Genomic DNA, 21390 nt, shown 5'->3' with positions numbered 1-21390 from the left:
CACTTTTACACAGGAAAAAAAAATCCTGGGTGGGATTACTCAGAATAAATTGAGAATGAAAAAAAAAAAATCAAATTCTAGAATGAGTCTCCCTTTTTGTGTTTATTAATGAACCATCAGAGAACCAGAAACCACATACTACACTTGATGCTAATAAAATAAAAATATTTACGTCCTTTGATACAACACTTACAGTTTTTTTTTATCTTAAATTTTATAGGCAGGATTAGCTTTGGTGTGGTCAATTATTTAATGACATATTTGGTAAATCATGTAATCATGTAATGTGATATTTTATTAAAATGTAATCGGACAAAACATCAAATATTTCCCGTCCTAGTGCATCTGCACTGTAAGCAGATAGTTGGATTCCCCTGCGGAGGATTTTATGTATCACCGCTTCCTCATTTCAGAAAGTTGGCTCGAGCACCACCAGTACATTTAACCAAACCAAAGCTTTGATGCAGAATAATCCATTAAATGCTCATTAAACAGAAACATTTAGTTTATGAATAATGCATTTGCCCGGTGGCAAACAAAGACCTCCCTGCATCATGTCGTGTAAAAATGGCCAATTTGAGTATTTCAAATTGCCCACATTAGCCAGGGCAACTTCCACCACTTGTGTAAGTCTTATTGTTTCCAGAAACATGACCAACAAATGTCTCTGAAATCCCACATAGCGTGTATAAACTGGATCTGTTGCGTAAAGTTCAATGAGTGGTGTGACTGTCATTTAAAACCATAAGAGACAATAAGATGTCAGAACAGCTCCAAGCACATAATGATTCCTATCTGACTAAGTGCAGGCTGGCACAGGCTCATGTGAGGGCAGGATGTGGTCCTCTACGCTTTAGGTTTAAGTAAATGTATGCTTACTGGCTCAAAGTGTGGATATTTTACGCAGTGAAGACTGGGCACGTTGGATTTAAAGGGTTTCTCTCTGCGTAAAAGATGAAAATGTGACTGTTCTTCATATGCTTTGCACAGTATGTCAGCTGCATGCATGCTGTATTGGATAAATCCCTACATGCATCCCATAATGTGCATCACTGTTTAAATTATCACTGTATTCATCACTAGCATCTCATTTCTGCACTGAAAGGACTATAAATCAGACAAGGCAGTATTCGCCAAGGGACTCTATCCGAGGCGCGCATGTGTGTGCGTGAGCGCGCACGTGTTTACATCAATGCGCCACGCTTCAGTGCGCTCTCTGAAGGGGATAAGTGGGAGTGGGAGAGAAGAGGGGACGACAGTACGGAGGAGGATTCAGTCGGATAAGTAACTCGTCGCCAAGAAACGAGAGGAGCATCGTTACAGAGGTCCACTGCACCTGCTGCAACTTGCTGCCACGCGGCACAAACATCCTCCTCAATGTCCAGCGGGTGAGTCTACAGCCAACACTGTTAATAAGCCATACTTGTCTGTTTTCTCCACACAGACACACGAGCTTTCGCTCAAATGTCAGTTTTGGGAACACTGGCATTTTTAGATTGGCACCAGACCATTCTGCTACGCTGCTGCGCCGTCAACTGTCAACATTTTTAGAGATACAACCCGAAACATCTGATACTTTGTATTGACAAGAGAGGTTAAAATAACAGTAGTCATGTAATCTTTTTGGGGTTAACATTGCTGATAAATTGAAAAAGATATAGAAGTTATCCTGCGCACAGAGGAGGCAGTTGGGCTCCTCCACGGCAGATGGGGAGACAAAAGGAGAAACCGAGTGAAAAACTGAGACAAAGGACGTTAGAAATCATTTTGCCACGACACCGGCTGCGCCTGCTTCACAGTTGGGACGCTTCATTTTATCAGAAAAAAACATAAAATTCTGTTGTATTAATTATTTTTCCAATAATTGAATGCCGGACCATCCAGCGTGGGTTTAGAACATCTGAATCCAAATCTGCTGACAGCATGTCAGACAACTACAACATAGATTTTATTTCATCTATCTCTATATTTTAATTAAAACTATAAAATTGTGTTTTTTAATCGATACAGCTCTTAATCTTAAGACCAAGTTAGGCCTTGTAATTTAATATCCATCTTGAAATACTAACTCATATGAAACCTGTATTGTTTACATTCTCTTTAACTAATAATAACTGTGTGTATTTTATTACAGTTTAACAATGGATTACACTTTCCTGCCTCGGTCCATGTGGACCGCTGACAGTAAATTCCTGCAGCATCCAGTGGATCTGTACACCAGTGTGGTCGTTACGCGCAGCATCCCTGCAGGCACGTGCTTTGGTCCATGCCTGCTTCAAAACACTTTCTACGACACGATCGCCTTCATAGCGCAGAAATCCTGCGACAAGAGAGCCAAATCCTATGTGTTCAGGGTGAGTTGTACGATTCTGTGCTTGGTCAGCTGACATTCAACATGGAGATCTGAACTAACGCCTCTTATGGCATTTCTAAACAGCCCGATTGTTTGGTTACTATATAACTCGCCTGCATTGTGAATTCATGAATTTTGAAAGCTAGATTTGCTTTTTTCCAAAGAATTTCACTGATTTTCTCATTTGATGCACTTTATTTATTTTATGTGACTATATTTTTAAATGGCCGGTTGCATTTTTTTTTTTTTTTTTTACAATAAACTGTCTTGAGGATTATATCAAAGGACTAACATTTAAAACGTGGATTAAATAATTTAAACTAGTACAAATACATGCACATAATGCAAGACTAACAATTTAATTTTTGAGTATTTTGAGGGATTATTTTGAGGGATTTTCGAGTAAAGTGTAAATTATTCCTGTCAACAGGTGGATCCAGAGGCCATGCGTAATTCTGCACTGGTGCTGTCTTGGCTGCGGCTCGTGCAGGCTGCGCGTAATGGAGAGGAGCAGAACACAGAGGCCTTTCTGAAAGCGGGTCAGCTGTATGTGAGGACCATCCGGGACATTCAGCAGGAAGAAGAGCTGCTGGTGTGGTACGACCAGGAGCTGTCTCACCTGCTGGGCTTCACAGACATGAGCAGAGGATCAAGTGAAGGTGAGGCTGTGTTTTGGATTTTGTCCCTTGGCTGGACTTTATTTATACATTTTAAACAATAAAAAAAGTAAATAATATATTTTACTGACTTTACTGAGAGTGGAAATCTAAATTAAACTGAATGTCATATTCACAGTGTGATTTTTGTCTCTTTCAGAGTTCAGATGTGGTAGATGTAACCAGGTCTTTAAGAATGAGAATCCCTTCCTGGCTCACTGCCGATTCCTGTGTACCCAAGTAAAGACTGACACCTGGAGCCGCGAGATTTACGAGCACAAGCTTGTGGAAATTAAGAGGCAACCACACCGAGTGACAGATTTCCACAACATCGCCAGAGACTTGGAACACAAAAAATCCAGCAGCAACGAGGACACAGAAATCTCCCCAAAGAGAAGGAAATACGAGGAAACCCTTTATCCCAAAGTGCGCAAAACGGTTCTGTTGGAAAAAACTAATATTTCAAACGATGACAATATCACACCGCTGATTAAAGGCTACGAGCAGGCAGCAGGTGATGCGTCCTCCTCTACAGGAAAGCTGAAAGCTGATAAGCTAAAACCGGATCACTTGGGATGTAAGAATGATGCTTTTACGCACGGCAGAGAGATAGACGCACGGTTGGAGACAGGTGAGAGCTCTGGTGTGCACTCGAGCAGCAGCAGTGCTTTTTCTCTAGTCCTATCCAGCAGTCAGGGAGAGCAGAAAAGCGCTTTCTGTAAACCGAGTAAAAGAACTTCCCCTGTTGACCCCGAGGCGCTTCTCAGCAGCGCTCCAACAGCCCCCTCTAGCCGCCCAGAGGAGATGACTGATGCCTTCACCTCCAGGACTGTTATGGGATACAACAATCTGATGGCATCCAACATCCTGAGCGGTGACCTGCAGACTGTACCCTCCCCAGTTGCATTAAATAACACTTTCCATTACGCACCGGAACACTGGTCCAGGAACATTGGCGTCCAGCTGCAGACCACATCTTCCCTCTCGGTCCTTCCGCCGACTTTCACCTCCTTTGGCGTGTCCGTGCAGAACTGGTGCGCCAAATGTAACCTGTCCTTCCGCATGACCTCTGACCTCGTTTTCCACATGCGCTCTCACCACAAGAAGGAGTTCGCGGCGGAGTCTCACGTGAGGAGGAGGAGGGAGGAGAAACTCACCTGTCCGATTTGTCACGAATACTTCCGGGAGCGGCACCACCTGTCCAGACACATGACCTCCCACAACTGAGCCAACAGGAAGAGACTCAAATAAACTTTAATTTATTCTTAAATGATGCTCGTATTTAACAGGTTTAGCCTCCAGATTCACGGAGAGACTTTGGTGTAAAACAATGAATGTAGGTAGCTGTAAAGAAAATAGCAAAACGGACACACGTGGCCGTCACAGGCTATCCGCTAGATGACGATAGAGGTACGTGTAAGCTGATCTCACTGCAGTGTGTTGTCTGTCCTTTAGCCCTGTGTGTTAGGATGATGATTATTTTGTGCCTTATGGAACTCAGGAGGGAGGAAAAAAGACTGGAGTGATCTGAAGGACAGCTCATGATTGTCAATCCTCTTATTTATCAGCTTTTCTCTGCTCTGATTTGTACAAGAGATGTGGATTGAGTGTGTTTGCACATTCGTTTTGAAATTTAAAATGATGAAAAGAAGTGAAACAGAAGTGTCGAGTGTTTTGTTCCACCATCACTGTTGGGTGTCAGTTTTTGTCTGCTCCAACAGGTGGCGACTGAGACCCACTTTTCTCCCTTTTCCCTGTAGATTAATATATATGAATAACATCTAATCAAATTTGTTTGCTTTGGGATGAGACTGTCTTCAATGAAACCAGTGTAACTTATAGAAAAGAGTGTTGGAACCAATGGGAGGAAATCAAAAAATACATATTTTTCCTCTTACCTGTAGTGCTATTTATCAAGCTAGATTGTTTTAGTGTGAGTTGCAGACTGTTGGAGATATCTGCCATAGATATGTCTGCCTTCTCATAATAACTAGATAGCACTATTTTTTGTGGTGTAAGAAAAAAATATATTTGAGAAACTCAACAGCAATGTCGATGTTTCATGTAAGGACCATACTAGAAAGAAAATAGTTCCTACATACCATCTACTTACAGTATATCCTAGAGTTTTTCCATGCAAACATTGATCACACTACAGGTAAAAGAGAAATATGTATTTTTGATTTGGGGGTAAACTGTCCCTAAAACATATTTTTTTTCCCTACTCACTCTGCTCCCATGCATTTCAATAACAATATGAGACAAATGGTTGTTTAAAAGATGCATCAATGCAATATCTTTCATTTAATCCGAGATGTTCCATCCAACGTTTCAGCATGCTATTTGAAAACAATAAGAGGCTGATTTCCAAGCTGCCGCTCAAAAATGAAAGTTTCATGGTTATCATTCATCTACAGACCTGGATGGAGTCCACTTGAGCCTTTGAATTTGGGGATTTTATGTTTCTTCAGCCTTACTGAGCAGCTTCAGCACTTTCGGGTCAGGCTGCAGACAGATGGACATAAATAGCCGTCTCTGTTGCAGGTAAATGAGGCGGTAAGAAGGCATGAAGTTCATGGGAAAGTCAAGCCTCGGCTCCGTTCAGTCACTCCGGGATGTAAAGCCGCCCACACTGCTGTTATCTACTTTTATTTGAATTTATCCTCCAAGTTTCTTCATGCCACAAATGAATCATACCTTTTATTACTGGGCATTAAAACCTGCAGAAGACATGAAAAAGCACTCTGCAAAAAGAAATGTTCATAATATTCCATTGAGTTTTAAAACCTCATTTATCTTTTGCCCAAACAATATTTGTTTCCAGACGAAAATGGACTTCTTGGCTGAATAAAAGTTATTTGGAAACTGGTAAATGTAGATTTTTTTTCTCTCTCTGAAGGAAAAATAAGATTTTTAAATAAAACACCCAGTGGCCCACATGATTAAATGGGTGATTAAGAGCCACAGCGTCATTCTACTCAAGCTATGTCCTAATGAACAGAACCATTAGTTCTTTGAGCTCAGTAACCATGTGAGGAAAGAGCCATTTCAGCCTAGACACAGAAAATCCTCTGTTGTCTAATAATGGCTCTATTGCTCTCCTTTAATTGAACAGTCATCATGTGGAAAAACAAATATTGTTCTTGGTTCCCCGCTTGCCTCGTTTGGTTTCAGCTTTTAGGCATATTGGGCTCTGAACACGAGCCTAGACTACTGTGGTTTTCTCGGCTGGAATTGACCATTGTAAGTACTCCTCTGTGACTGTGATTGCGGTTGACATGGGGTTCACTTTGTAATAGCAGACTGTGGGTCCGGACTGTAAAAAGGGATCAGTCAGGAAATGAGGAAAAAAATGAACCTGGATGTGTTCGTTACAATCGGGTCAGCCTATACTCCGAAGCTAAAACATCTTTTAATGTAAACATGATTTATAATAACCATAATTATAGTCATCATCGTAATTTAAATGGAGGTCAGACCCCATAAAGGGTGCATTCGTTAAAAGGTTTGTAGTTCCCGATCATTTCCGCTTGTTCAGAATGGAGAAAAAGGAATCATGCATTTGGTATTTCAGACATTTCTGTCCCCAATCATCTTCCTGTCTCCGTCATCCTCAAATACAGACTGAAAATAATGTTAAGGTTTACTTTTTCAGTAACTATTACCAAGCTAAGAGGATAAGATGTCCTTTTTAATTAAGTATTCACCCTCCTTGGTAGTTTTCATGTTTTATTTTCATACAGCATTAAATCCAATGGGATTCAATATGCAGTTTTGGACACTGATCAACAGAAAAAAACATTTTAGTCAAACTGAAAACAAGCCTATACAAAGAGCTCTAAATTAAAATTGAATTAAAAATCTAAATTAAGATGTCTTAAAAACAACTCCACCTTTATTTTATATTTTGTTGAATTGTGTGCTTACATTATTATGCTTACACAATTTTCAAGCCCAGAAACAGCTGCAATTTTAATCAAGATAATGGTTTGTTTCATCTGGTCACCTGCCAATTGCATCATATCAACTTTGCACATTCGTTGTGATTGTCTGCCAGAAGCTGTCGTAAATTTACTTTGTATCCAGTCACTTTTTTACATTACACTTTTTAGATATTGGTCACTTTTAACTATATGTTTTAAATGGATGAAGGATTCTAACCATTTAACATGCAGATCTTAAGTTGTCTGAGAAACAAGCTGAGCAAACTTTCGACTCTGTGACGTCCTTTATCTACCATATAAAATTTATCATCACTAAATCATCACTATCGGGTGCAGATTAAAAGTCACATAATAAATTCATAATTAGTAAAATTTTATTGAGTTAATGTCATACTGTATTTGCAGAGATCTGTCTTCACTTTGATATTAAAGGTTCTTCTTCCCTTGGTCAGTGTCCAAAAAGCCACATTAAACCGCCTTTCATTCTTTGTTGTAAGACGAAAAAACACACCAACTTCCAAGCAGGGTGAATACTTTTTATAATCTCTGTACAAAGCAATGTAAACAGGACGGGTGGCACAATAACAGGGGGCTCCATGCACAATAGAAGCCTGAATAGCATTATTCTAAACTACCATTAAGAGTATATATACGGGCTCAATCTTTTGCTCCTTTTCCCTGCAAGTGTCCCTTAAAATGCCTCCGTCTTTGAGACATTACTGTCCAGTCCTGAACTTCAGTGCGTTCTGTTGTTGCAAACAGATGTTTCACTCTGTGCCAACTTTTTAGGCTTCAGGCAGAACAACCACAGAGTAATGAGTTAATAATCAAAGGGCTCCCTCTGTCATTTCACTGTCAGTTTGACGCACTGTTTAGGCACCACACGGGCCACCTTCTTCCTCTTATGAATAAAAAGTGACAACCAGTTGAGTTAAAGTGGTTCAGTTCATGTATCTGTAAACATCTGTTTAAAAAAAGGCTATTGAGGAGAACATCCTGCACTTGGAAATGTTCTGCTTTTGAATGGAGGGCTAGAAAAAAGGGGAAGTGCATCACATTTTGAAGTTCAAGTGGCTGACATCCTAATAGGTGCGTGCCTGCTTTCTCCATCAACCATTAATCCACGACAGCTGCATCAGCCACACTATTTGCTGGACAACAGACGTCTGAGCCTTTGGTGTGGGGTGATAATGGGTTCAAGGGGCTTTAGGGGAATGTTGGCTATCTTTGAGTGGAACCTTCCTGCTTTTGTGCTCAGTTCTTTTGAAACAGTGGTGCCCTTTTTAGGTTTGACAAAAAAAGAAACATTATACACAGTTATGACAAAAAATAACACAAAGTTTATGAAACAATAGTATTCCAGCAAGAATTTGATTAAATTACTTTTTTATTCTAACTTATATAAGGCTACCTTTTCATAATTTAAACAATACACATGTACAAAACACCATCTCATCTAAAATATAGTAATACATAACCTAGTAACCAAATTCATTTTAACCAATTCACATTCAAAATAGAAAAATATTTCTGGTTTCATTATAACATTCTTGAAGTGTTTTGAGGGGGTTGGTGGGTGTAAATGTATTCCAGATGCTCTCTACGATCCATTGGATATTTCCTTTTTAAGATATACAGAGCAAGAATGTACAATAAGCTTGCTGTCTTGCAAACAAATTAACGTTGCATGTATGTACAATGTGGCGTATGATTTGAGTAAAAGTAAAAACAGCTGTACACTGAGTGAAATGAAGGAATATGTTTCTGCCGTCTGTAAGCTGCCCAATGACACACCAATAAAGTCTTTTATTTGTAGCCTTTGTGTCCAAAAAAACATAAACACAAAGTCACTGTGAGCTGTTTGAAAAGCCAGTACATTCTGAGATAAAAGGAAAAATGCTCCTGTCCATGAAATCCTCAATATTATCTCAAACACAGAATCGAAACAACAGGGCTTCTTAGACATGTGGAGCCCTGACTTTACATGTGTGACTCTGTTCCTCTTGCAAAGGCAGATGCCAGACAATGTGTCTCTTCAAGTCTGCTGCCGCAGGACAGAAGAGATGGAAGTGATTTCTCTACAGCCTATGATCCTCAAGGAATAACGACGGCCAAAGTGACTTTGTTTCTCAGTGTCAAGAAACCACTTAACAAACAGAGGTATGGTTTTGTCTCCATTAGTCCTGTTTTTCTGTTTCTCTCCACATCCACCCTGTTTTGTCCTCTGACCCCGTTGACCTCCCCTTCCTATCTGCAGGAGCAGGACTGGACTGACATGTTGGGGTAAATTTTGAGCACTGGGTTACTGGATTCATCCTGGTAGAGCACAGCCAGAGGACTCATCTTTTCTGGGACACAGCAGGGCTCAGGAACTCCAGGGATGATCCCAACGGCACGGACTATGCTCTGGATGGTGGCGTGGTTAGATGGCCTCGCCACCTGGGAGATATGAATGATAAGGAGAGGTATGCAAAGGAGAAAATCAACGAAGGGTAAAAGAACACATTAATACTACTCAATATATATCTTGATAATGCCATTTTGGAACCAAATGAGAGTCGGGTTGTCAAGAAATTTGATATATTAGAATATATATGTAAAAAAACAAAACAGATTTTATTATTAAAGTCAGTGTCCTATTGTAGCAAATAAAAAGCAGCACTGATTGGCAACCTTTGGGACTGAAAAGTGATGAAATGCAGAAATGCCTTAAACCTGCATTATTTCTCATGGCCAGCAGGGGGCAACTCCACTGGTTACAAAAAGAAGTCTGATTGTGTGGGCAAGTCTATGAGAAAATGACCAGACTTCTCACTTGATTTATCACCTCAATAAACATTCTTTTTGGTCTCAATCTGTTGTTTCTATCCTTCTTCAATGCGCCATGATGTGAAATGGTGAGGCTACCTTGTGATTGACAGGTCGTTACCATGGTGCACTATGTGTTTTTCGTCTTAGTACTTTACGGTGTGTTTCAGTCTGTCAAATTTTCATTTTGGATGCCTTAAAAATGTCATGTTTAGCGTCCGGTTGGACTAAAAGACAGCCAGAGTCAGTCACAGCTGTCAATCATGATATTGCACACATGTTTTATAGAATCAGATAAAGAATTAGACCAAACTCATCAAAAATACAAACACTTGAACATACATTCTGTTGATAAGAACTACCAAAAATGATAGAAATGTAAAGTGTATTCAAAGGGATTTGTCAGTTTTGCTCATCCGCTAACACAATGGGAGGCAGGATTTATGACCTATACTGCAGCCGGCCACCAGGGGGCGATCAAGATATTTTGGCTTTACATTTGGGGAGCTGTCATTGTCATCCATCTTTACGTACAGTTACGTTTGAACCTTTTTTTTTAATTTGTCTTTTAAATGTCATTTTGCCACTTTTGACAGCCCTAAATGAGAGTGATGTTCATGCTCCTACCTTAGGCATGGGGAATCCGCATGTGCCAGCGCAGTAATAGGCATCAAAGGCCTTGGGTGCTATGACCCACTCGCTCCAGCCAATGTCTGCAAAGTCCACTCTAAGGTTCCTTCGAGAACAGCCTCTCTGCTGGGTGTCCGCCCACTGCCTCCTCCTGGCCTTACGCATCGTTTGCTCATCAAAACTGAGAAGAGGTGACTGAGAGTTAACGCTCCCCTTGTGCTTTTTTCCATCCTTTCCGTCATTTCTCCACTCAGGCTTGCGCCCGTCACCGGTAGCCGGCATGCGACTGTCTTTGACTTTTTTCTCTGTTGATTCATCAGGATTGAGCCCCTGCAATGTTCTTTCTTCTTCTTTGTGAATTTGAGTTTCTTCTTTATGATGTGCTCCTCTACCTTGCTCCACTCCTTCTTCGTCCTGGCTCTTTCTTTTCTTTTCCTTCTTTCCTGATTTCGGTTTGAGTGCCAGGTACCAAGTGCTCTCCCAAAGCTCATCCTTCCTGTACCCATCAGGCCTGTAGTGAACCTCGGGCAGCTCATTGTTCTGAATGGGGTCAGAGAGCAGAGTTGCTTCCCTTCTCTCACGTCCTTTTGACTCTGGTGATGAGTTTGGTCTGTGAGAGGAATGTGAGGCCTCTCCTCCATCGTTGAACGGGTCATATCTCTGAAGGCTAGCAGCCACGCTGTTGGGCTCTGCCAAGACTTGGTCATTAGCATACATCAACAGGTAGGGCAGGCTGCCACCTGACAGTGCCCCCTCTGATTTCCTCTGGTACTGCTGCTCTAAGACCAACTCCACTGAAACCAGGAGATGACCCTTGTCCCGTGCCTCCTTTATGACCTGGGTCACATCTTTCATCTGCCACACCCCTCTCCTGTGGGGGTGGAAGGTCACATTGCCTAGAAGTGACCCCATTGACCCAGATCTGACCTCTGACCTGGAGGAGACAGAGCGAAGGAGCAGGCTGATGGACGGAGAAGGGTGGACGGCTGAGCCACGACAGGATGGGCTTTTGAAGCGTTTACAGAACCAGGGTTTTTGATGAGGGCGCCGATCGAGTAGGAAGTGGAATGTGGCAGAGAGGATGACCTCTGAGTCCTGGAGGGTTGTAAGGTTGAGTCTGTACACCGTCCTGTGGTCAGAAGAGTCTGCAAAGACAATCAATCAGTCAGTGGCAGTCAGGTGAACAACCTGACAGTTAAAACTTTTTTTATCCACAGAAAACCTAAATTTATTTCCCACTGACCACTGACATAAAATAGTTTCATAGCTTAAACAGGCTAATTTATGTGAAAAATCAGCCAAAATTAGTTTTTTTATGTTGCATTCTTTGGCTGTTTTTTGGTGGGTCCATACTGATGCGCTGCAATATTTGACAACCAGGAACTGAGCCTTATTTAAATTTATACCTTTTCATTATTATTTAACAGTCATTTAAAGAGAAAAAATGAAAAGGGAACAACCAGTTTCATAATAAAGATAATAACAGGTTAAACTGTACCAAATTGCACTAAAAGCACTCCTGCTGGTTGCAGGTCCTTGACAGTGGGACTGTTAAACACCTCTCCTTTTTCTGTGTTACATGACAGAGCTGTGTGGTGGTACGGGGCTGCATGCCTTGGTATGATTTCAGAAGGTGCCCTTAAGAGGAACCAGACTCTAGGGATCTGGCTGGCAGGGGTGGAGGGGGTGAGCAGAGAGCTACATATTCATGATGAACATTAACTTCAACAGCAGAGTTATTGTTCATTGTATAAGAGTTCAGCGGAAGTATGGACTGACTCAAGAGATATACATTACCTCGGATTCAGCCTGCATATGGAAATGCTTACCTCAGTTTCTCTTAAAGCTTCCCCTTAAGCCTAATACAGCCAGCACTGTCTGCCCAGACACCAAGACATAATCAACTGTTTTAACAGATCTTACATTGTTGTGAAAACTCTCTTACATCTCTCCTTGGATTACACTCAGCCTCTGCAGTAAAAATACACACGTGTTATGATATGCCATCTGAGACCTGTGTGGGATATAAATGTCTATGAGTTGTGTTTATAAAAACAGCATCAGACAGAGAGGAACGACTGTGCTTTAAGCCTCTTGACTCCAGGACGTGGAGTCACACATGTCCTGTAGCCACAACAGGAAGCCACGACAATGACCCTTTGCAGCGCGTAAAGGTTTCACTGTGCAGAAGCTGGGCAAGGCTCGCAGGGAATCACATGCATTCTTGCGCATATTGCGCGTCTGTCTGCGGTAATTGACCAGACTCCGCAGCAGAAGGGGCACAGCTGCTGCCACAAACAGTGTGCCCACAACGTCCCAAAATCATTTAAATGCATTCTCAGACGGTTCCAAAACAATCCTACCTATTTAGAGCGTCTGGTCGGGCAATGCAGCCCAGCTGAGCGCTTGCACTTTTAATAACCATCCATAGAGAGGATCAGATGAGCTTTTTGACCACTCCTGACATTTATTTTTTGCTTTTGCGCCGGATTACTGGTGCACTAATGGCTCACAAGGCCATTTTCTTTTAATTTCTATAATTAAATCTACAGCTAAAACTGAGGCTTTTGCGGTAGGGGTTTCCGATCGATTGAAGTCAGGTTAATCAACGTCTTCACGCACCTTGGCTGGCTCTGAAACTCCTCACAGTGTTGCCCTCTCTAAGGCGGTTTTCCCTGTTGTACTTCTCGTACAGTTTGGACATGTGCTGGGAGACCATGTCCTGTTCCAGGTCATCTGAGAACGGATCGGAAGAGTGCTGGAGGAAGCTGCCATCCTGTGCGCTCCCTTTTATGATCCTAACTGATGCAGCACCCAGGAAACAGTTGAACATCAACAGGAACAGGTGCGAGGAAATCATACTCAGAGCTACCATTTAAGTGCTGAAATGGCTAAAAAAAATTCCAAGAGGTGCAGAAAAATGTCCAAAAAGATTAAAAGTGGGCTTTAAAGACGCGCCAAACAATCCAGACTAAAAAAAAGAGCTGTGCGTAAATGTTCCACCTCTGCGCTCACTTTTCCGCTTCGTGCTCGGTGAGCCGTCTCACTGCTCTGTGTGTCAGCCTGTGTGGATGCTGAACGGGTTAGTCCGGGCAACAGTTGGAGCTGCTACTTTTACACTTGCGTCTGTGTGACCGCCAGAGGCTTGAGGGGGTTATACTCGAGCGGTGAGAGGTGCTGACGTATACTCCTGTCAGCCAACGAGGTCTCTGCAGAGCGCACAGCCAGAAGTGGAGGTCATGATGCTGACCCCCTCCTCTCTTTGATGATGATGTTGATAATGATGATGATGTCTTCCTCATGTTGTTTTGCATTTGTGGAGTAATAACGCTGATTAGGCACAATATTTCAGTGCAGTACTCATTTGTTTAGCAGTGGTCAGACAAAGCCACTGTTGAAACTCAACAAACTGTGCTTCTTTTTTTTCTTTGCAGCCAAAGTAATTCCACCTCACAATTTCCAGCTCACCACATTATTTCCAGTAACTGCTTTTGACATGCTCTCAGTCACACATAATTAGCATAGAAACACCTACAATAATAGTCTGACCAACCACCCAAGGGCTATTGTTAGCGACAGTGATCCACATTTTGTACAGCGTGTTGTGTGTATGTTTCTGTGTGTGTGTGAGAGAGAGAGAGTTTGGTAATGAGTGCTGCGGTGTAGCAGTGAGATGAGACTCTTCCTAGGGACTTACTGTGATTTTATTCATAGCAAACAGAACATGACCTCTGCTGGTTTCAAACTAACCACGTTATTTTTTTCCCCTCTGGTGTGTATGTATTTTTGTATGTGTGTGTGCATACGAGTTGTTTCCAGTGTGTGTCTCTGGTGTCTGGAGCTCTGTACCAACAATGCTTGTTTTGTGGAAGTGGTGGTCTCCAGCAGAGAGGCTGTAACTAGCTGGGCCTCTCGGGTCACTCTCTGCCACTACACACACACACTCACAAGTACACATGCATGCACGAGTACACATACAGAGAGCTACATAGTACTTTTCTGGCCCCCAAGGGCCCCACAGGATACTCCTTTTCACTATGTTCCACACCAGCGACAGGTCTTAAATCTGGACTATTCTGGAGATGTGTTCGAAAGTGTGTGTGTGTGTGTGTGTGTGCATGTGATAGCCGAGGAGCATTATGAAAGAGTCGGCTATAGTTGCATGCTGGTTTTGTCACATAAACAAACGCATGAGTGTTTTCCCATACCATGTTGAGTTATGCTCTGCTGAAAAACAAAATATGATTAATTGTTGTGGTTATTTGTTTGAATACATGCAATCCGGTTTTCCGCTTGGTTAAGTATCATCTTTTGAAAAACACTGTGAGAAGAAGAACAGTGTGGCATTTGAGAATGACCACTCTCCAAAACACAAACAGATATTGAAAGATATGAGTATGAAAGATAGACTGTTGTTTCTTTGGAAGTAATAACATTTGAAAACCAAACAATAATTGCCCAACAGTGAGCTGTCATTCTCTGTTATTAACAAGCCATTAAAATCCCCTTGTCATTATGAAAACATGGGAGTATCTTGTTGCATTTCTCTGAAGTAGCACATGGGAAAAAAAGGAGACTTTTACATTTTAAAGACTGAGTAGCTTGAGTCATTATCTGTTCAAGAAAATGCAGGGATTTGTACTTAAATACCTCCACATTTTAAACAGACCAATATACGTATGAGCACAGAGAGAGGGAGGAAAGTGATATCTGAAACCAGGACATCAGGGTCATAATAAATAGTCCCGGGGAGGAGACAGCCCAATCCAAGTTCAAGCGTGAGGACGACAACATGAAATGGCTTTGACCTCTAACCCTAAATATGTAGGGCAGTGTGAGATTAATGTTGGGCATTATCTACAATAATGCTCCTCTCTGCATCACAACTGCGAGGACAGCGGCATCGCTGTGACTAGATCCAATAAGATGAAATAAAAAAACAGCAGGACAGAGAAACTGAGGGTGAATGTTTTTTAATAGATCTCAAACAGGCGCATAATCTAAGGCTACGGTTACATGTGTCATTTCAGTATGACTTTAATGTTTCTCTGTGAAGTACGGGTGTATTAAGTGACAGGTCAGTGACAGCAAAATTGGATTTTGCTTATGTTGCCATTGGATCTTCAAAGCCACACGTGGAAGTAGTCAGGCTCACACTGAGATCAGAACCCCACACGTTTTGATTTTGATGAAAACAGCCACATCAGATGCATGAAGACACTTTGAGGCCAAGTGTGGACATGCAGCACAGCAGTGGCAGACACAGGCTGTCTGAGGGGCAGGGGGCAAAAAAAATAAAAAGGGCACCGACTGCATGTGGTGGGGCGCTAGCACGCACAGCATATAGGGCAGCCTATATGGTGCTGCATCATGTTTTTATAATTTTAAGGACAGCCTAGAGGACAAACACATTAAGTTTTTTCCACTGGATGGACACCCAAGAGAGCAATTTATCATGTTTTCTGCATTTACATTCACCGTAGTGGACGTCTCTCTCATTTTCCCCATTTACTGACACCTTAAAGGGCACTTTTTTACATTTTCTCCATTTACCCTACACTGTGGAGGACAAATTATCACATTTTGCACTGGAAGGGTATCCTAGATTGCAATTAATCATGTTTTCTCCACTAGGAGCGCACCTTAGAGGACACTTCATTTAAAGACAGTGTAAAGGTCCAACAGTTGCCGCCCCTCCCCTGAGTTCATCAGTGTAATCTTTAGAATCACAAATCACATTAAAGGGACAACTGAGACTGCAGCTACTATGATACCCAGTATGCATCAGTGCACAGTTGAGCTGAAAGAGACATGAAACAGAAGTACCCAGCTGTGATCCGTTGCATAACTGATCTAGTAGTGATGTGACTACAGCCCATTGATCCCTGCAGCAGCACTGCACTGTGAAGCTGCTGTATCTGACTACTCAGCCTATGGTGTAGTTTGTTCAACATGGAGGTCCCTGCGTAGGGCCATCCAAAGCAAACAGGAGTTGTGTTCTGCTCTCTGTGGGGGTATGGAGGAGCGTGAGGAATTAACATGCCAGTGTGTATGTGTGTGTGTCTGCATGTGGTGCAAGGACTGATGGTTCTGGAAATGCTCCTAGGTTAACACCTTTGCATGATATTGGGTAAGACTTTCTGGTTCCAGTGCTCAGCAGAGGGGGTCTGATAGATGTTTGTGTGTGGGCACGAGGGATTTGGTCTGGATCGACTATTGGCCAGTCATCCTCCAGTGACTGATGTTGTCATGGTTTATCCAAAAAGAACAGTGCTGCACATGTATGGGGGGACGGACTAACTGGCAATGTCCTGTTCTCATAAAAATAAAAGGGGTAGTTTGAGCCAAATGTTCTCATGATGTGTATCCTCCAGGATGTTTACAGCTGCTATAAGTGACTGGCCTGTGTCTCAGGAATTATTTATGGGTAGACAAAACAAGAGTTCACACTCTAATGTCCAAGAGGTCACCAAGGATTGTAGGGACTTTAGCGGAAAGCGCCAGTGTCAGTTTAAAGGCTGTTTTAAGACTTGTAGTATCCTGTTAAGCAGACAAAAACATGCAGGAGATAACTGTTGCCACATCTTAATCGCTGCACTGTTGTGGGAGTTTTCTCTTTCTTGGATGCATTTAATTAAAGGAAAATATTCACTTGTGGGACCTTACTCAATACAATTGAGATGCAATTAATATCGTTTGTGGTTCTCTCAGCATTGATAAATTACTTTTTTTCCCCTCTAAGAAACAGTGCCTTAATTTCTGGATAGACACCACAAACAAAATTCCATTGCACTGGGGAGGAAACAGAAAACCTAAACATTTTGCATGGCTAAATACCATTAGTGGTAAGTGAATTATTTTCTGTGGGGATTTCGATGAACTAATCCTTTAATGCTTATTTGTGGCAAAGAATACCCCCTTCAGCAGGAGATTCATGGTTTCTGGCTGGATTCAGACGGAGTGACCTAGCAAGGAGACACAGGTTTGAAGGTTATGAAAGACCAGGAATCCCGCCATGTCAATGTCATCCACTCGTCTTGGTAGGTAGGTGTGTGAGTGTGAGAGAGACCAGGAGTGTGTTTTTGTGTGTGTGACTATGGAGACTTTAGTTATGCTAGGGGGTGTAACTCCGTGACCCATTCACATGGTTAATAAAACATTCATAGAAGCAGAGGAATGTTATGGTTTTTGTGTGAGCGTGCATGCATGTGCAGGCAAACATGTATGTGTGTGTGCATGCCTGCATGTGTGTGAGAGAGGGTGAATGTGTGTGTGTGTCCTTGTGTCTGTGATGTTGGGCCTCCTGCAGTGACCCCACGGAGTGCACCATTCTGTCTGCAAACAAAGGGCCGGCTGTTCCCCCCCTACTTCAACCGTGGACTGCTCCAACACCGCCGACCGGTCGCCGCCGAGCTAACCAAATATTTCCCTTGCTGCTCTGAATTTGTCTCAATAAATAGTTTTGTGTTTTGAGGTTTTCTTTCTCCTCTGGCTCTTTGCCTTTGATAGATGACTCCTGAACACACAGGTGGCCACGTAATCTCCAAAGCCAGGCGGCTAACTTTAAACCAAGGTAGAAAACTGGAAGACAAAACTGGATGTCTCACAATTCCACCTCATGTGACATCCTGACTCTTGTGTGGAAAAACCATCCCACAGTGCACCAGGAGTATTATTTCATGCTTAATTGACATCTGACTGATTCATTTTGGTTCACTTCTGTCCTCACGGCCCGTGGCGAGGTACAGAGAGACACATTGTGCTTAAGATCTCACTGAGTATTTTCTCTGAGCTCGGCTCAAACCACTTGACAGGAGGGCTGATCGGTGATTAAGGAAAATAAATGGAATATGTATGTGCGTATGTGAGTCCGCGTGTATTTCAGACACTTGCAGGATTGATGTCCTTTCCCAAGTCTGACATACAGCCTTTGTTCTGCGTCTCTCCGTTGCTCAATGACCTCGTTATTCACCGGTAGAAATATCAATGTCGTACTATTTACCCCGAGTAATAGCTAATAGCTTATTATTTTTTGTGGTTCACATTCATGTTGAGTTTCTGTGCCAAATTCCCCCATGACCCCCTTTTTCTAATACCATAAAAATGTTTGTCAGCTATTGTCAGCCATTCATACAATACAGTCTACAGCGAGTGGCTCTGTACGCAGACACTAAAGTAACTGAGTTTGCAGTGTAAACTGGGAATGCAGAATATTCTAGAGAGAGTGTGATTTGAGCTGTGACTGGTGGTGTTGTGTTTACTCTGACGCCCATGATATTCATTACAGGCTGAGCTGTGTGCTGCTACTTCCTCAACACGTCCCATAGGCCCGTGACCTTCACCTCCACAGGCCGGCCTTAAATCCCATTGGGCTGGAGCCAGGATGGAGGAAATTGCGCTGGGAGATTGATTGGCTAAATCCTTTAATTATTCGGATTTCACAACGGGGCTTGAGTAACCGTGCCTTTGGTAGTTGGCTGTGTCAAACAAGGATGGGAATGTTTGGCCTTCTTGACAGTCCTCACTGTGTTTTTATTTTATCCTAAAAATCAAGTGAAATTTGAGGTTTTATTTGAGGAATGGGAATTGCAGCAGGTTTCATAATATTGACAGAAAACAGACGAAACACTTGGGAGTGAGCTTGAGTGTTTTAACTGTAAAACAAATCAAAGAGCACTTATTTGTCACTTCCTCCTCACTTCACATTTCTTGTGATTTTGAGAGGGAAAGAATGGACGAAGTGTATTTCTTCAGTGAGAGTGATCATTTTGTGCACGCATGCATGGGTGTTTAACCAGAATGTGATATGCCCACACACATTCAGTACAATATCCTGCTGAGATTTACATGGGGTTTGTTTCTGTTGGGCTGACTTTTACCCAATGGCCTCAAGGTTCCTTAAAAATAAAAGCCTGTTTTCCTAGAGCTCTGGCTCTCTAAAGAAAGCAGATATGTAATACGTGTTGGGAATATGATGGCAGGGTCTTTTCATAGCTTGATGGATCTGTCACATTGACCCTTGCTCTAATTTGCTTCTGTCTCCATCATTTAGCAAGGCGTTGTGTGATATTTCCCAATAAATTTACCCTCCATGCAGGGTAATAACTGCGATATCTATTTCCCATTAGTGGGGGTTCGGGCCTCCTGTCGCTCTCTGGGCTCTAATTGGACGTGACCATTGCTGCGGTGATGTCATGTTCGTGGGTTTCAGGAAGAGAAAAGCCCGGTAGTGCGAAGTGACTGATTACTGGAAGTTAGGGAAGTAGAATTTGAAAAAAGAAACATGTTGTTATATTTTCAAGTCATGTTGAATCAGTTTGATATTTCATGATTCTGGCAATCGTTGACACAAGAGTTAACATTTCATCTATCGAGTCTAATGGGATCTATTGTTTCTGGTGGTGCTACATGAAGGTCAGCCCACAGGATAAACATACAGTATGAGAGACTGAGAGACATGCATATTTTCAGCCCGAGAAAGCCTGCTGTAAGGTCAAGGCCAGAGCAGCGGTGGCCAATCTCACAGGAACGCAGATTCAATTAATATCAGCGAAGGCCCTTTGTTGATAACTTCCTGCTTTTAAACAAAGTGAACCTTTAGCTTTCACTGCATTATTGCTGCCATTCTGGCATCAGACAAGAAGACATGGGGAACTTTGGTTTTAATTAACACAAGAAATAAGCACCACAACATATTAGGAAGAAAACCAAGATGTTATAGAAAAAGTGTTCATAGAGAGAGTTGTGGCACTGCATGGATGCTGTTAAATAAAATTAATCATTATGGAATATTTGTGGTCGTATGGGTTGAAGCACTGGTTGGTAATATCATCTTTATTGTTCTCTATGTGAAGGCCTGAGATCACTTTCTGTCATTGTTTCTGGTTTATTTGCATTGTAAAATCATTTGCAATTGTATAGTGCTATTAAGAGCTATTCAGATATACTTGAATCAATGCTGTATTAGCAATATGCTATTAGCAACTTAGTAATCAATGCCTCAAAACTATCCTTTTTTTCACTTCTTTTCTTGCCCACATGTATGTTTCATTCTTTCTTATTTTTCCACCTTTTTCTACTTTTTCTTTTTCTAGGATCCCGTTTCCTCATCCTTCCCTGGCTTAATTTAATTTCTACTACTTTTTTGCAGGTGACTGTATCTTAAATTAATATCTTACTTGACTCTCTCTATTTGTGTGTGTGTGTATGTGTGTGTGTGTGTGTGTGTGTGTGTGTGTGTGTGTGTCCATGCATAAACATAAATATCAATGATAGATTGCCTCTGGATGAAGCTCAAGTTTTGGTTTGTGAACAGGAAATGCTAAAGGATTGTGATAACTGATACGTCTGCTAGTTGTGTGACTGCTACTGAGCTGAGACTCGAGAGATGGAATGCAGGAGATTATGTGAAAAAGACATTTAGCTGCTAAAGTTTCAGATGTGGTTAAACTGAACAATTGCAAATTTCATGTTACCTTACTTTTATGGTTCAGTGGAGCCCACATCACTTCATGATCGATGGTCCTAGTCCACCTCATCATAGCCTTTGCGTATAAAATCTAAATATTATTTATGAATGGTTTCGGATGTTGCGGACACAAGCTGTTAACATTCAGTCTCCATGTAAACTGAAACCTCAGTCCTGGTTCAGAGTCTTTCTGATTCACAAGGCATTTTTCTGAAATGAATGGACTTCCCCTCCTGACACGGTGGGAGCAGCAGGGGAGCGGTGTCAGATGTTACAGCGCATTCGTATACAGAGTGTGTGCATGTGTGTGTGTGTGTGTGTGTGTGTATGTGACTGGTCCATGAGGTGTTCACATTATGTCTCTCTCATACCATCAAACACTGACTCCACAATCCTCCCTTTAAACCTAAAAGCATCCTAACTATGGGAAACAAAGCGACCTTGAGGCTCTACCATGAAAATGCTCAGGCCTGAACACCCCTCCTCCTGTACCTCCCTCTACATGATGTACCTCAGACATGAGGTAGACAC

General features: G+C 42.0%; 2 protein-coding genes across 4 annotated transcripts; one reads left to right on the top strand and one right to left on the bottom strand.

Moving 5' to 3' along the window:
* Positions 1-1257: 1257 nt before the first annotated feature.
* On the top strand, positions 1258-9763 carry prdm8 (PR domain containing 8). 3 transcript variants are annotated; one of them, XR_009389257.1, is made up of 6 exons: positions 1258-1388; positions 2135-2354; positions 2784-3012; positions 3170-4419; positions 8969-9113; positions 9211-9763. XR_009389257.1 is itself a non-coding variant. In XM_059323795.1 (4 exons), exons 1-4 carry the CDS (start codon positions 1378-1380, stop codon positions 4234-4236), a joined length of 1527 nt encoding a protein of 508 aa, XP_059179778.1. In that variant the 5' UTR covers positions 1258-1377; the 3' UTR covers positions 4237-5057. The 3 variants fall into 3 exon arrangements, 1 of the variants encoding a protein (XP_059179778.1); XR_009389258.1 differs by having other exon boundaries at positions 8965-9113; XM_059323795.1 differs by lacking the exons at positions 8969-9113; positions 9211-9763 and having other exon boundaries at positions 3170-5057.
* Positions 9201-13558, bottom strand: gdf10a (growth differentiation factor 10a). The gene is made up of 3 exons (XM_059323793.1): positions 13014-13558; positions 10389-11536; positions 9201-9392 (listed from the first exon to the last, which is right to left on the bottom strand). Exons 1-3 carry the CDS (start codon positions 13264-13266, stop codon positions 9201-9203), a joined length of 1593 nt encoding a protein of 530 aa, XP_059179776.1. The 5' UTR covers positions 13267-13558.
* Between the last annotated feature and the right edge of the window lie 7832 nt (positions 13559-21390).

This window comes from Centropristis striata, chromosome 20 (assembly GCF_030273125.1).
Source record: "Centropristis striata isolate RG_2023a ecotype Rhode Island chromosome 20, C.striata_1.0, whole genome shotgun sequence".
NCBI classification, from domain to species: Eukaryota; Metazoa; Chordata; class Actinopteri; order Perciformes; family Serranidae; genus Centropristis; species Centropristis striata.
The sequence above is the reverse complement of the archived record's forward strand: the minus strand, read 5'-3'. Positions and strand labels throughout refer to the sequence as shown.

Excerpts from the sequence above, each read along its gene's own strand:
- prdm8 (XM_059323795.1), top strand. Across the intron at positions 2,355-2,783 it reads CCAAATCCTATGTGTTCAGG|GTGGATCCAGAGGCCATGCG; the intron begins GTGAGTTGTACG and ends TCCTGTCAACAG. Across the intron at positions 3,013-3,169 it reads GAGCAGAGGATCAAGTGAAG|AGTTCAGATGTGGTAGATGT; the intron begins GTGAGGCTGTGT and ends TGTCTCTTTCAG.
- gdf10a (XM_059323793.1), bottom strand. The coding sequence starts at position 13,266 with ATGGTAGCTCTGAGTATGATTTCCTCGCACCTGTTCCTGTTGATGTTC. Across the intron at positions 11,537-13,013 it reads GAGTTTCAGAGCCAGCCAAG|ACTCTTCTGACCACAGGACG; the intron begins GTGCGTGAAGAC and ends TTGTCTTTGCAG. Across the intron at positions 9,393-10,388 it reads GCGGATTCCCCATGCCTAAG|GTGGCGAGGCCATCTAACCA; the intron begins GTAGGAGCATGA and ends CATATCTCCCAG.